Source organism: Myripristis murdjan, chromosome 13 (genome assembly GCF_902150065.1).
Source record: "Myripristis murdjan chromosome 13, fMyrMur1.1, whole genome shotgun sequence".
NCBI lineage: Eukaryota > Metazoa > Chordata > Actinopteri > Holocentriformes > Holocentridae > Myripristis > Myripristis murdjan.
Genome location: NC_043992.1, coordinates 26,521,613 through 26,537,090, shown reverse-complemented (window position 1 = coordinate 26,537,090; position 15,478 = coordinate 26,521,613). Strand labels below are relative to the sequence as shown.

Genomic DNA, 15,478 nt, shown 5'->3' with positions numbered 1-15,478 from the left:
GAGTCATCTCTGACGGGCTTTGTTACGAGAGACAAAAGAAAGGCAGAGGAAAGGCAAGGCGGCACTGGTAGGGCTGATGACATGTGTGAGCCTTCATCCGCTTATTTCCAATGACATCAGGGTGAGGTGATGCAATTTTGAAGGCTGTCACTTCTGATTTACAACAGGGAATCCAGCTGGAGGCCTGTTTGACGCAGCGGAAGAAGGCAGTAATCGTGTTTGCACAGTAGGCAGGCGATAACATTACAGACTTAGAGTGGAGGCCCTTGTAAACAAAACACACCGCAGCATCCAGTCTGGTCGGCCTGGTCTGAGCTAGTCGGTAGATGCTCTTTTCATTGACTCTTTTATTGTGGAGGCTCTACCGACACTTCTCCATCATGTTCAGCTCAGACAGACTCACCGTCCCAGATTATGTGAGCCGGCTCCAGAGCCGCAGGAGCGGCTCCGCGGACCCCAGAGCCGTGTCTCCGGGCATCAGCGCTGACGCACAGGCCGTCTTGGAGAGCTCCCTCCCTGCCCTGCGCTCCGCCATCAAGACACTCAAGTCAGCCAAAGACACTAATGATCTAGATGAGACCCGCAGGGCCATTGCGGAGACCTTCCAGTTGGTGGAGGAGGCCTGGGTTTTGCCCACCGTGGGGCGTCAGGTGGCCGAGGAAATCTGCAACAGGATCAGGCTGGATGGAGGCCTGGAGCTGCTCCTGCAGTTGCTGAACACACCTGCTGTGGAGATCACATACGAGTCAGCCAAGCTGCTGGAGCAGATACTGGTGTCAGAGAACAGGTCAGCATGCACACTGAATACTAGCTTAGGGGGTTTTCAAGAGATACTGTAGGCCAGTGATTTTAAAACACAAGTGGTCTGAGGGGACCCACTGCCTGTGTTTTTAATCTCACCACTTTGAGTTTATCTGTTAGTGTTCAAGAATGACATCTAAATAATTAATACACACAAAATTAATGATCCAAATTATCTTTATATAGCAAAGGGCAAAATCAGTTCAAATGGGGATCTGAATGAAGGTCAACTTGAACATGGAAAAGTTTAATACCTTTTCTCTTTCTACTACTAACACGACTGTTACTACTACTACTACCACCACTACCACTACTACTACTACTACTACTACTACACACACTCACACAACACATGACTTAACAATCAGTCAAAATATTATCAAAATCACAATATGGCCAGGTGCAATGCCAAAATAGCAGGAGCTGCATATAATTATTTATTTCAATATTTTGCACCTGCACAGAAAATATGTTTATTTGGTACAGACCTCATCCAAAATCACGCCATCTTCATTTTAGCTGTTTTTTCTCTGAAAAATAAAATCTATCTATCTATCTATCTATCTATCTATCTATCTATCTATCTACTTGATAATAATCTCGTAAGTGTCAATGTTAATGAGTATTGGTTGAACTCCAACACAGGCAGGGTTGGTTTTAGGTTTAGAGTTCAGGGTTCAGACTTGAATTAACATAATTTTAAATAGTAGATTATGTGAACTGAACTTCCTCACCATATGTTCTATATGCTTCTATTGGCAGAGACTACGTTGCACGCATGGGGCTGGGGGTCATCCTTAACCTAACCAAAGAGCAGGAAGACGCCCAGCTGGCTCGCAGTGTCTCAGGGATCCTGGAACATATGTTCAAACACACAGAGGAGACATCAGTCCAACTCATAACCGACGGTGCCCTGGACGCCCTCCTCTTCTGGTGCCGAGGAACAGACCCCACCGTGTTGCGCCACTGCGCTGTGGCCCTAGCCAACTGTGCCATGTATGGAGGCCACCGCTGCCAGCGACTGATGATTGAGAAACAAGCAGCAGAGTGGCTTTTCCCACTGGCTTTTTCTAAAGAGGACGAGCTCATTCGCTTCCATGCATGCCTGGCTGTCGCTGTGTTAGCTGCTAATCGAGAAATTGAGAAAGAGGTGGTGAAATCTGGGACCTTGGAGTTGGTAGAGCCATTCATTGCATCTCTGGACCCGGATGACTTTGCCCGGAGCTTATTGGACAGTGCCGATTCCATGCAAGGGAGGACAGCAGCGGATCTTCAGCATCTCTTGCCGTTGCTGGATGGAACAAGACTGGAAGGGAAATGCATTGCCGCCTTCTACCTTTGTGTTGAGACTAGCATCAAGTCCCGCCAGCGCAATACCAAGGTACTGCCATTGTATGCCTTCCAGATAGCCCCAAGTTTGAGCGATATAACTAGTGGTTTTCATTGAGGCTAAGTCTCAAGGTCTTCATGAGCTGAAATAAATCAATTGTCATTTGTTGTCCTTCCAAGATATTTCAAGAGATTGGAGCAGTGGAGAGCCTCAAAAGAATCGTCATGTACTCCAGTAATGGCACAGCTTGTTCCCTTGCCAAGCGGGCACTGGGGATGATGGGGGAGGAAGTGCCAAGACGAATCTTGTCATCTGTGCCCAACTGGAAGAGCTGTGAAGTGCAGACGTGGCTCCAGCAGATTGGCTTTAGTGCCTACTGTGACCGTTTCCAGGTGTGTAATATCAAAGAGTTTAATTGCTTGATAGAGAACTTAATGATGAAATTAATTAATGATGAAATATACTATATATCTTTTAACTGTGTTTATAATATAGGAGCTACAGGTGGACGGAGACCTCCTGCTGAACATCACAGACCAGGATCTGAGCACTGACCTGGGCATGACCACAGGCCTCACGCGCAAGAGGTAAGTGTTAAAAAGCTTTCAATTTGAGGATGCAAGCAGTTAAAGTTAAACCTAGTTCATTCATTGTTAAACATTACCTCCATTTTGTCCTGTCCTCCAGGTTCCTAAGAGACCTGCGTGTGTTGAAGACCTACGCCAACTACTCCACATGTGACCCAAACAATATGGCTGACTGGCTAGCTGAGCTGGACCCACGTTTCCGCCAGTATACCTATGGCCTGGTCCAATCAGGAGTGGATCGCAATAGCATCCAGACTCTAACTGACCAGCAGCTCCAGTATGACTGCCTCATAGGGAATGGCGTCCACCGGGCCAAGATCCTGGCTGCCAACCGCAGACCCTTCAAGCCCTGCCTCACGGACTCCCAGCCTCCAGGGCCCGACGTGTTCATCAGCTACCGCCGGACGACAGGTTCCCAGCTGGCCAGGTCAGAGCTGAGGCAGGATAAGAAGCAATAAGGAAGGGAGAGAAAGAAGTCTGTCAGGAGGAAGGGTGAAACTATGCAGCACAGGGACATAAAAAGATAGGCAAAAAAGTTGGGCTGGGATGATATACATATTCCGATACTATCACAATACTCGGGTGCCAGCTTGATATGTATTGTTTTTTTAAATTATCCTCTTATCCAAACCCCACCCTTTTTAGACCCATTTTAATTGGGGATAGGGATGTTCAGAGGGAGATAAAACCACATTATTAGAACATTATAATGGAACTATATGATAGCCATTCCCATACTCAGTTATGTTTCACAAACTGTTGCAGCAGTTTTTGGGTTGATACCATTTGTTACACAGATTTGGTTAAAAATGTAATTACATAATATGACACTGAGACACCAAGGCATTGAGGAACACCATAATTAATTGTGTGCAGTGTTAATAATTAATTAACACTGCACACAAAAAACTGCATAGTTTTTGAAATAAATTGCATTGGACTAGGATAAGGTGGGCATGTCTGCAAAGTGGAGACCCGTAGGCGCCCATAGAACCCATTTTCATTCAGATATCTTGAGGTGAGCGGCCAAGGGACGCCTTTGCGACCTTTGGGACCCCCTTTGCCCGATTTTCCATCACCAAAATTTTGCCTAATTTTATAGGTACTATAGATTTTGAATAAAAATACCACACATATAAATAGTATATGTTTAAAGAAATGGATTGTGTAGTTGTTCCTTCCCTTGTCCATACCTGTACTAAATTTAAATTTGTCACTTACTTTTTCTCACTCTCTCCACCGAAGCCTCCTGAAGGTGCATCTGCAAGTTCGAGGCTTCAGTGTCTTCATAGATGTGGAGAAACTGGAAGCTGGCAAATTTGAAGATAAGCTGATTCAAAGTGTACAGCGGGCACGTAACTTCATCCTGGTCCTTTCTGCCAATGCGCTCGACAAGTGCATGGGCGACACTGCCATGAAGGACTGGGTGCACAAGGTCAGACTTGTTTCATTTTCTATATCTGAGGGAATACATGTTGAAATTTCAGGCCTGAATATGTGTAACCATTCCGCCTCAGCGCCCCATTAAACCACATTCCCTCATCTAGGGACACTCTGGATACCTGGAAACCACACACTGTTGTTAACAGAGCGGAACAGATATTTTTGCGGCTGATACTGATGTTAATATGTGGGAGTAAAAAACAGCTGATAATGAAATAGTGGCTGATATTTTTTTTAATGCATATAAACACAAATTTGTGGTGAAGGAATCATCAAAGTTGCTAATCACATGGTTGTAATTGAAATATGCACTGGAGACTTTTATGTTATACAACTGAAAAACAAACACAATCTGTATCACCACCTGTTCAGCTGTGACACTACTCTGCCAACTCATGCGCTATATAAAAAATATTGTCAACAGTGGAATCTGCAAGACAAAATATTTAATAATAACAGGTTTTAAGCAATCTTAAATGGATCTTACTGCAATATCTACTGTCTTTTTTTGTATACCGATATATTTTATCGGTAAAATTGGCAGATAACGTCTGATTTTGGCCCCAGTTGTTGCTATTTTTGTGACTAAACATTTGCAACTTCCAGCTTTCATGTTGGACTAGTTTTTGGACTGTTTTTCTCACATGCTCTCTTTTATCACAACTACTGTGGAGCAATGATCTAAAAATAGCTTTCATCACACAAACTTCAACTTTGGTGTCTTCCTTATGGTTCCCAGCAAGGTACCATTTGACGCTTCAGTAGTTATAATAAAATATTCCTGTTGAATTTCATCAAAGCTGGCAAACTATGAGATGATATAATGTTTTACCAGATACCTTTAAAGGCTCTGGAAATCCAAAAATTGTCTGTTTATCGACAAACAATACATGCAGTGTAGAGAAAGACGTTAGGTATTTCATGGATCATAAGCAAATAGTAGACGATTTGGCATGCTGAAGAGTCACCATGCAGGGCTTCATTTCAGTAAAATACTCCATGCAGCTTGCTTACGCACTCTGTTGTGACAGTTTTATATTGCTGTCCACTGCAGGCTACACTAACCTGTATCAGAGACCAGTCAGTGCTGCTGTCATAAATTCATGGCTGCTGCAATTACTTTGTCACCACTAGAGGTCGATTAATGCCGTAAATCACATAATGCGCCTGTAAATGACGGCACTGACTTGGCTAGTCAGATGTCACTGTGTTGTAGGAAAAGGCTAGACTGCAGAATGGCCAAAAGACTGCAGCCTGAGATTTACAGTGCTTTATGCAACCCTGTCACTCCTGGCTCACATTTACATGCCATAATCCAGAGGTCAAACCCTAGACCAAGAGATCAGAGTACATAAAACCATTTCTCACCTGTTTGTATTTTTATTACCTGTCGTCTTACACCTCTAGATGCTGTGTTTCAGTGTTGTAGTGACTGAGAGGATTCCTTCCTACTTTTGCAGGAGATAGCCACAGCCTTGAATGGCAAGAAGAACATTGTTCCTGTCACAGATAATTTTGCGTGGCCTGACCCCATGTCTCTGCCGGAGGACATGAGATCTATTCTCAACTTCAACGGCATAAAGTGAGTTACTGATTTTTATAGAGAGATTTACTAGATCTAGGATGTGTAAGGATGTGTAAAGTATTACATAACTCAAAAGGTGAAGAAATTATTTTTTATTAAGTTTTAACAGAGTTTTTCTGTGTTAGGATTCTCTGTTAACATCAACATCTTTAATATTTTACAGCTCCATGTGTATCCTTGAATAATTGATGAATCAGTATTAATAATATATCAGTTTTTGTTGTATGTGTCCATGTGTAAAATTCCACTTAGTAGACCACTGGTCTGCTTGTAATGCACATCATCAAATCCCTGTTTCTTTCTCTTGTCACAGATGGTCCCATGAGTATCAGGAGGCCACAATTGAGAAGATCCTGCGCTTTCTGAAAGGAAACCAAGACCTGCTAGACGGCCCAGAAGGCTCCAAAGGCCCCAAAACTAAACAGAAATAAACTCAGCTTGAACTCAGCTATTTAATCAACACCAATGATGCCAAATACAGCAAGGTCTATACTAACCATGACCTTCTTTACTTTGCCCTAATGCATGTGAAGACCAATTTGATCAGTTCTGGGTAGATTATATGCTAAAGACACTGGTACTCATGCAAAAAAAAAAAAGTAAATCAAATGATAAATAATAGCTGGAGATTACAGATTATATATATTAATTAACCCTGTCCCTTAATTGCAGTATCATACTCCTCTATATGTTATCAGGTAAATGCCTTCTGTCTTTTTCTCAGGAAAATAACTGTGATATATTAGCCTTCATGGGCACCCAGCAAAATGATCAATAGCAATCTCTGAAGTATCCACTTGCGTACAGTCTTCTTAAGTTTTGTGTGGTTATCGGTTTTATTTGCCTCATATTTTTGTGGGGCCAAAATAGGTCTCGGATATTAATGTCATTTCTGTCCACAGCACTCTGCTCGAAATAACCCCGCTCCTAAATTTATCTGAATACAGATGTAAAGAGTGCACCTCAGTATGTTTTAGGCTAAGAAAACTACCTGTGCAGTATCAAAAGACTGTCGCTGATGAGAAAATGGATAGAGGAAATACTTAGTGTTGTGAAGAGATGTAATTTAACTTGCAGTATCCATGTAAATCTGCATTAATAGCATCTTGAAACTGATTCCATTTGTTTCCCAGAATGTCTCGTAATGTGCCGTCACAACATGCTGTAATACTTTAGTTTAGGTAAGACGAACACTGGTGACTTTCCCTTCCCAAAAGTGTTTGTTGAGTAATTGCTTGGCTGCTTGACAGTGGAAAACCTCTCCTTGTAACCTGACTGTATTTGATAGAAACAGCTCCATAGAAAAAGAAAACCAGCAATGCCTCCACAGAAAATAAGAAAGACAGCATCTTACTTTGTCATCAAGGTTGTACAGGACATGTTTATTGTTCAACAACATGATATTGTAGCTTGGAATGACATGCTTGTTATGCAGCGTTGTATCTCTAAGGCACATACAGGCGCAAAATGGGATTTCTGGGATTGTTCTGCCGGGTTTTGATTTGATCTTGCCTTAATATCGTTTGCTTGTAATGCTCACCTCTTAGAAAAGCATTCATTAAGGACTGTGTAAATGTGTATATTTGGTTTCCTTACTTTTAATTCACGTAATTAGGCAGGATTTTATTTGTGAAATAAACAAATAAATGGCTCACACACTGCAGGGCAGTGCTTGCTTTCAGCCCAGTACCTGCCCTCTTTGGTTTAGATGTGTGTGCATACTCCCATCTAGGATTTCCATACTGATATGTGAAACATTTTCCCAGTGTCAGACTATTTTTTTTGGTCCCTTCATTATAAAAAATATAAAAAATAAAAATAAACATAAACATGGAAAAGTAAAGACTGTCATTTCACCGTCACTGAATTGAGTGTATTATGTCAATAACACTAAACTGTATACTTCCCATTACAGTGCATACGATATATGCTGTACTCTAGACTTAATTTTGGGAATTAACTATAAATGTGTCAGTAAAGACAATGCAGTGATGTGCTTGGAGGAGGAGTAATGTCTTTCAAAAAAAATGATAACACTAGTGCTCTTGAAGGGGGACAGGAGAGGCATGAGAAGTTGAAAAACAACAACGACGACAACAACAACAACAACAACAACAACAACAACAAACAATTAAAATCATTTTTGGCTGCAATTGGCTATAGATGTAATTGTACCATTTATTATGACAACGCTCAGTCAGTTTTGCTAAACATCATAAAGACTATGACACAGCACATATTACATTCCCTTTGTGCCTTTTAAAGCGTTTATGGCAGCTCTGGTTCCCTGAATGTGTCTGTGGCCTGACCCCTGTGTGTCTGTTGTGCTCTGGGGCTCTCCACTGTTGTCTGTGTGTGAAAGAAAGACTCTAAAGGGAATCTGGTCATGGCTATCTGTTTTATGGAGGAGGGTAGAAGTGTAACTCAATAACCCCTGGGTGCAGCTACACACTCCTGACTGCTGCTCTGCTGGGTTTTATTTATGGTAAGGCCCCTGGACATGTTCGGCATAGGCTGATCTATCTGCTTGCCAGCCCATACCAGCATTGTTTGGTGTTCACTTTCATATTTGAAGAGTACACTTGAATTTTTTTCTGCTTGTTCACCAAATCATTGACTTGTTTAGTCTCAAATGATCACGCTCAGGCTGCTTTTCCACAAACAGCTGAGTCCTGCTTTGAAAAATTGTTTTCCAGTGTTTCAGCAATGTCAATATCTCAAAGTAATACATTTTTAATAAGTAGTAGCACAGAGCTTCCCACAGTGCACTGTACCTCCTTAAAATCAGTTACTTCTGTGTAAAAACGTCTTGGTGTGTCTGCTCACAATTAGCTATGACTTAATTTTTTTTTTATTCTACACACTTATCACCTTTGCAAATCAAGTTCAATATTAATACCTAATAAATGCTATTTGCAAAGGAGATATGTATGAAGAAAGAATCCCTTTTAGTATCCATTTTGCATCTGGCACATTCAAAGGCTTTTGGCAGCGTGCGGCAGCTTCCTGAACACTATAATGTTTTAATTCCAGCAATCTTTGACAAAGCTTGCTTTGTCACAGGGAGGAATCATTATCACAGGGAGGAATCGTTTCAGTTTGGTCAGCCATGGAGCTGATTCTTGGTTTTGATCACTTTGGTGTGACTGATGGAAGAATTGCATTTCTGTCCTAGCTAATAGTAGTCAGCTGCCCCATCACTGTGGTTCTCTTGGCATCACAGACAGACACACTGCATGTGTGTCTTTGAGAGGTGCTAACCTCACAGGTTGACACCAAGATGAGCTCTGAGCGAGTGATAAGCCTTGTCTCTCCTCCTTGCCTTCTGTCAGGATGCTGTTGAATCTCTGTTGTCTCTCCTCTTGTCTTGGCATTCCACCGTCCTACACAAAAACATGTAAAATTAAGTGCTTGCATGTAAAAAAAAAAAACAACAAAAAAAAACAAACAAAACAACTCATCCTTAACAATGCACATTGAAAGCTTTGGCTGGCGGAAATAAAAACAAACAAACAAAAAAAAAACAACCTTGGCACCAAAAACTGGCACGTCCCTCCAAACACATCCTGTCTAGTAAAAACTGAATTAGTTCCATTTCAGGAAGTGCTATCTTAACATTAGCAGCCACAGCAGAGCAAGAGCGCCTGCCTCTGGTGATGCATCCTGTTTTCACACCCCAGGGAAGAGAGGAGAAACCATGTGTTTTGAGCTGAATAAGTCTGATTCTGCATTTATCATTCTTCCATACTGTGAGGACACAACCCATGTTTACTGCTAAAATCAACAAAAAACAAACATTGTTCTGTATTAGGTAAAGATTAGCAGCTAACTCTGTGGTCACTACAGGCTCAAACAAGTTGTTTTTTCAAGGTTGTCACTGCTGATTGTAGCCATAACATGATTAAAATTATTAATACATAATAAAGCATTCTGCAGGGCACTGAAGATGATTCAAAAAACAGTATTAATGTCACAGCTGTAACAGTGGCTGGATGAAATGCCACAGAATTGAGGAATAAATACATACACATGTAAATAGTTGTAACTTTCTGTTCTACTGCTGGTCTTTCTTGCTCATTTTACAGATTTAAAAGGAACTACGCTGGTGAGAGTCTGTGGCTTTTTGAACCACACCACATCGCTACAATAAACAACATTACAAGTGACTTTACTCTGCTTTATGGGTAAGCACTGGAGCAGTGACAAGGCGAGGCCTGACTCACCCAATTATTCCTGCAGGGATGAAGAGGATGATGGCAGCAAAAAGGAAGGGGAAGCCCTTCATGAAGTGCAGGGTGGCTGGGTAAAGGGAGTTGAAGAGGCTACTACCCACCAGAGAGCATAAGCCCTCGACACAGGCAACAGAAGCAAACAGAGCACCTGAGAAAAAAAAGCCCAAAAACACAAATTATGTATAATACCTGCGATGCACCAGCTATATCTCTTGGGAGTAGGCACAATGTGCAAGAAGCTGACCCAGTTTTGCTTCACCTATTCATTCAACAAATACACAAAATCACACACTGAGCAAACACATTTTTAGATGTGTCATGGTCACATGGTAGGATTAAAAATAGCACAAAAATGCAACACAAAGTAGCTCAGTGAAAGTGCACACATCCCTTAACTCACTGCACTTTGTTGTGTTTCAGATCTCTTTGAAAATACCTTTATCTTGTATACTCGGCAGGTGAAATTATGTTTTACGCTCAGACGGCCTTACAGGGTCGATCAGTGACTGACCTTGCTCTGATGAGCCCACCAACTTGGACAGCTTTGACCTGAGCACCGGGGTTGCAGCCATGAAGAGGAAACACACACCATAGCCTGTTGAGAGTCAAAACAGTCACACAATTTTAACTTTGGACATATACCAGACCCTCTAATTCTACAAGTACAAGCTCTGTTGCAACTGCAATATGTTCCATATTCCAGGTTTTCATTTTTCACACATTTAAATATACACACATACATACATATATATACATCTAAAATATACAGGATTCAGTCTGTAAAAAAAAAAAAAAAATTCTCAACCAAGATACCAAATAATTTTTGCTATCAGACATTCGGTAATGACAGATGTCACTCAAATGATGGATCTCTCAATCTGGGTCAAAACTACTTTTTCTCTGTGTTTTGGAGCTTTTGCAATAATAACTAGTTGTAAAATTTAATTGTGCAATGTAAGAAACACATTAAATATATTAACTAGCACATGATTCAAACTGGTTGGAAACAGATATTTGTGTTGAATCTAATAACAGCTGGTTACGAGATTACATAAACACATTAAACTGTTTTTCTATCGGAGAATTTTCTCACATTGCGTAGTAAAATTTTTTGTGTGACTACTTGTAATCATTGACAGAGGCTGTGATAGATAAAATACTTAAGGGAGCTGACATGGAAGGGAGGCTACATCTAGTTTTTGTTTTTTTTGGTGGTGTTTTTTGCATTCTGGGTAATGTACAGTCACACATGCAACAATAACATTAAACAGTATTAAGGAACAGAAAATGAAGTATAAGCCAAACCATCCAGTTAATGGATAACGCTAATATAGCTCGGCAGACGGGGCCCTCCACATCCTCAGGGCCCTGATGGCACCAGCTCAGTCACCTTTTGTCTCCTTTAACCTAGACTGAGGACGAGCCAAGAACTTTGCTGGAGATCCTGAGCAGCTAAATTGGCAATAAAAGGGCCAGAGACACAGCCAGGAGCAGGACCTCCACATGCATCAAGAGTTAATTAAGTGTCGTAATCAACTAAAAAACTGACAGGCTGTCAATATAAGAATGGAAAATGAGTCCCTTCTATTGGGCCCACAATTTGCTGGTAACTTTAAAAAATGCAAAGAATCCTGAACATTAAAGAGATTAACACTGCCAACTTGGCATTGTAAAACAAACATCAGCCACACACATCACAAGCCCTAATTCTAAGGCATATTTTGGCAGGAGGTGACAAGTTACTCCAAGAGTAACTCTCTAATGCAAGTTCTTACTTCTTAAGGCAAGAAACAGTAAAGAAACAAATCACATCACAGAGTAACATTTGATCAAATATTCAGCTGCTCTTGCATAGACACAAATTAAATGCGCATGTATAAGTGGGGACATGGGAGTTATACTATTATTATCAAGGTCAGTTCCAAGGAATTAGTTTTAAAGTAGACAATGAATCTCAAAACTTCCCTCATGAAACAATACTTTCTCTTCCTGTTTTTATCACAAGCTCATGGTGAAACCTTTGCCCTGGCTTGACTGCTGTAAATACAACAAACATTAACCTCCATTTTCAGAGGTGGAGATAATGTTCTATCACACATATTCACTGTGTCGCTTGCTGAGCCGTAGTTATGATAACAGCGCTGGCAAGATAATGTAAGATCATTGTGACCTGTGACACAAACAAGCAAACCTTCTGAAAACAGTATGAGAGGGAAATTTTTAAAAAAAAGGAAGAAAGTGAAAAGACAAGTGCATGTAAAGTTTTATCAAAGTTATATTTAAAAGGATTCTGTTGGGTTAGTGTTGGGGATAGTCAAAGTCAATTTGATTGATCAGATAGATTTAATCATGCTTCAAGAACAGCTAACATTCTTAATTGCTTGTGAAAGGCTTTTAACCACAAGAAATCTGAGTTAATTTCCATAAAGACAGAATTAATTAATTAATCAACCAATTGTAAATCCAATTCCAAAAGTGAATCCAAATAAAGTGTGGACTAAACTTGTGTAGATCAGTTCTCACCTGTGAACATGAGCGCGGTGGTGTTAGCTATAGAGATGACCACCAGTCCAGCTATGTTGGAGGCCAGGCTGACGAGCGCCACCCAGGAGTCCTCCAGGCACACCTGCATGATCCTCAGCCCCAGCAAACTGGTCAGGTAGGCCAGGTGCTGAGCCGCCGAGCCATAGCCAATAAGCTCCGGCCCCCAGCACAGCGGTTCACTCAGCTCATACAGCACATACAGCTCCCGGCTGCCAAAGTGCACCATCACCACCAAAAAGAAGCACAACGTGTAGAGCCACAGCTTGCACCGCTGATAATTTCCACCACCCTCACCGGTGATGCTCCCTTTCGAGTAGAGGCTCCAGATGGCCCGGTGGTGGCGAGTGGTGAGCAGCTTGGCGCTGGGGTCTGGGACAACAGACTCTGGGACAAACAGGTAAACGTACAGAGCCGCAGCCAGGTTGGTAGCCAGGACCAGCCAGAAAGGGTTGATGTACCTGCATACATAAGTAAAATTAATAACCAATAACAGAGATGACCATCACTAACGACTTAATGACATAGGAACAATAAATGACTTAATGGCATAACAATTAATGTCTTGAACTCAGGTTTTCCCTTAAAGTTCCCCTTAAGTAGCTTCAAAGTTAGAATTTTTTTTCTATATTGCACAATAATGCCACATATATACTCTGTACCTGCTGGTTCCACTTCACTGAAGCTTTTACTGAGTGAAACATTCAAACCCAAGATGCCATTAGTTCATGGCATAAGAATGACATCAAATAGAAAATATATTGATGTCTTATACATCATTGTATACATATTTCCCTGTAATTCATCAGGACATAGTTGATATTTTTGAAACTAGCATTTAAACTAGAATTTAAAATAAAGTTCTGTGGGGCAGAACAAGCTCAGCCATGTAGTGTGGATTGTACTTACAAACCCATGGATAGGACTGGAGGGACTGACGAGGTTATAGATAGTAATTCTACACTAATACCTTTGTTTTAATTTGGCAGAAGTGCACATATATGAATAACACAAACAGCAGTATTGTAACAACAAAACAATAACCATTCAATACCCTTGTGCCCGCCGCCACTGCCCTCCAATGATGCTGGCCAGCATGCCTGAGACGCCCAGACAGGCCTCCAGCACTGCCACCCTGAAGGTGCGTGACCTCCTGTCGCTGGTGTCAGCCACGTAGGCAAAGCAGCCGGCCAGGATGGCATTGAAGTCCCCTGAGAGGCCGCTGAGCAGCCTGCCCATTAAGAAGAGGCCCACAGGCAGCTTCAGATACATCACCACGAGGTAAACCACGGCCTGGACGGCCATGCCCAGATTGGAGATGATGAGGATCGGCCTGCGGCCTGCAAGGTCACTCCATGAACCCAGCAGCGTCACCACAAACAGACTCACAGCGAAGCCCCCGAGGCTGATGTACAGGTTCCAGTGGGCTGTCAAGGTTTGCACTTCCTGAAAACATTAGAGATTTGGTTGAGTGACAATCTAGATACTCTGACACTAACTTCAGAGTTGTATAACATTAGTATATCACGACATGGAAATGCTCAGTCCCAGCACTATAGCACTGTACAGAGTTACCAAACCCCAAACCACATCTCTGTGCAGCCTGCTCTCTTATGGTAAAAAGCGACAACACTGTCTCCAAAGACCTTACAGCAATTGAATATTTTACTTCCAATTTCTGTATGACACACATGAATGCACTGATTGAAAGCTACAGTACAACTATCAGTTATAATCTTGTGAAGCTGTAACGTTAACAGCTTCCTGCCTAAGTGCCCTTGAGCAATCACAGCAGTTACTCCCCAGCTGTGGCCAACACTAGGTTACTTGTAAAGGGACATGGTGGAAAAGTGTCCCTAGTGGTTTCTAATATAAGGCAGACCTGTTGCAGCGGGTCGGGGGCTCCGCCGCAGCCCTCCCCCCTGGTGCCGTTGTAGCCCAGGTCCTCACTGATGCGGTCCCACAGGTACTGGGTGGCCAGGGGTGCCTGCAGGGCCAGAGAAAACATGGAGAGGAACATCACCGGCTCCACCGACACGGACAGAGGGCAGGCAAACGGCGGCCGGACACACCGACATGTTTTCCTGCCGGTCTCCTCTATGTGGTCGAGCGAACCGCTCGGCGACATGTCTTCCTCTGGGGTCGACAGCACGTCGCCGGGGAGGATGGCAGCGGTGTCCGGCTCGTCCATGTCGAGCTGGGAAACATTAACCGCTGCACACTAACTTAACTAACTTAAACACGCTAACTTGTGTTTACAGGTTAACAAAAAAACACGCAAACCGGTAGCGTAACACGTCAAACTGGAGAAAGGTTTTCTCAAATGAAATGCGACACCCATGCCATCAGCCACTGGGTCATCTGACTGTGTATTTATTCTCTACGGAAACTCTCAGCTTGCTAGTTTCTTTTCCTGAGAGTAATGTGACTTCAGCAGCTGAATGTGGAAACAGCATTTTACTTTTCTCAGCTGACCCCAATGGGGATCCGTAGTAAACAGTTGAATTGAATCTGTTCAACAGTCGCATTAGCTTGAATACAGCGGCCCCATGTGGACGAAGCCGTGAACTGCACCTTTGTACTTTCACAGTAATAAAGCAACAATTAGGCTAAAACAATTAATTACAGGAAAACAGGAAAACGTTTTTATTTGGCATGCTGCTACTACAGAGACTGGAAAGTCAAAGATCAGGCATGAACAGCAGAATTTACTGCCAATAGCACAGGATAAAAACTTATTTTATCCTGTGTCTATCTCAATACCTCTTGTCTTGAATGAGCTACTGGATACTTCAGGTATGAATAAAATTTTATCTATCTATCTATCTATCTATCTATCTATCTATCTATCTATCTATCTATCTATCTATCTATCTATCTACACTATATTACCAAAAGTATTCGCTCACCTGCCTTTACTCATACTATGAACTGAAGTGCCATCCCATTCCTAACCCAT

General features: G+C 42.1%; 2 protein-coding genes across 2 annotated transcripts; one reads left to right on the top strand and one right to left on the bottom strand.

Annotated features, from left to right (window-relative positions):
• Window positions 1-119: 119 nt before the first annotated feature.
• Window positions 120-7,589, top strand: sarm1 (sterile alpha and TIR motif containing 1). The gene is made up of 8 exons (XM_030066210.1): window positions 120-787; window positions 1,564-2,182; window positions 2,311-2,523; window positions 2,627-2,718; window positions 2,819-3,145; window positions 3,964-4,153; window positions 5,622-5,743; window positions 6,060-7,589. Exons 1-8 carry the CDS (start codon window positions 327-329, stop codon window positions 6,175-6,177), a joined length of 2,142 nt encoding a protein of 713 aa, XP_029922070.1. The 5' UTR covers window positions 120-326; the 3' UTR covers window positions 6,178-7,589.
• slc46a1 (solute carrier family 46 member 1) lies at window positions 7,523-14,974 on the bottom strand. The gene is made up of 6 exons (XM_030066212.1): window positions 14,402-14,974; window positions 13,574-13,965; window positions 12,502-12,980; window positions 10,490-10,573; window positions 9,970-10,126; window positions 7,523-9,129 (listed from the first exon to the last, which is right to left on the bottom strand). Exons 1-6 carry the CDS (start codon window positions 14,708-14,710, stop codon window positions 9,075-9,077), a joined length of 1,476 nt encoding a protein of 491 aa, XP_029922072.1. The 5' UTR covers window positions 14,711-14,974; the 3' UTR covers window positions 7,523-9,074.
• Between the last annotated feature and the right edge of the window lie 504 nt (window positions 14,975-15,478).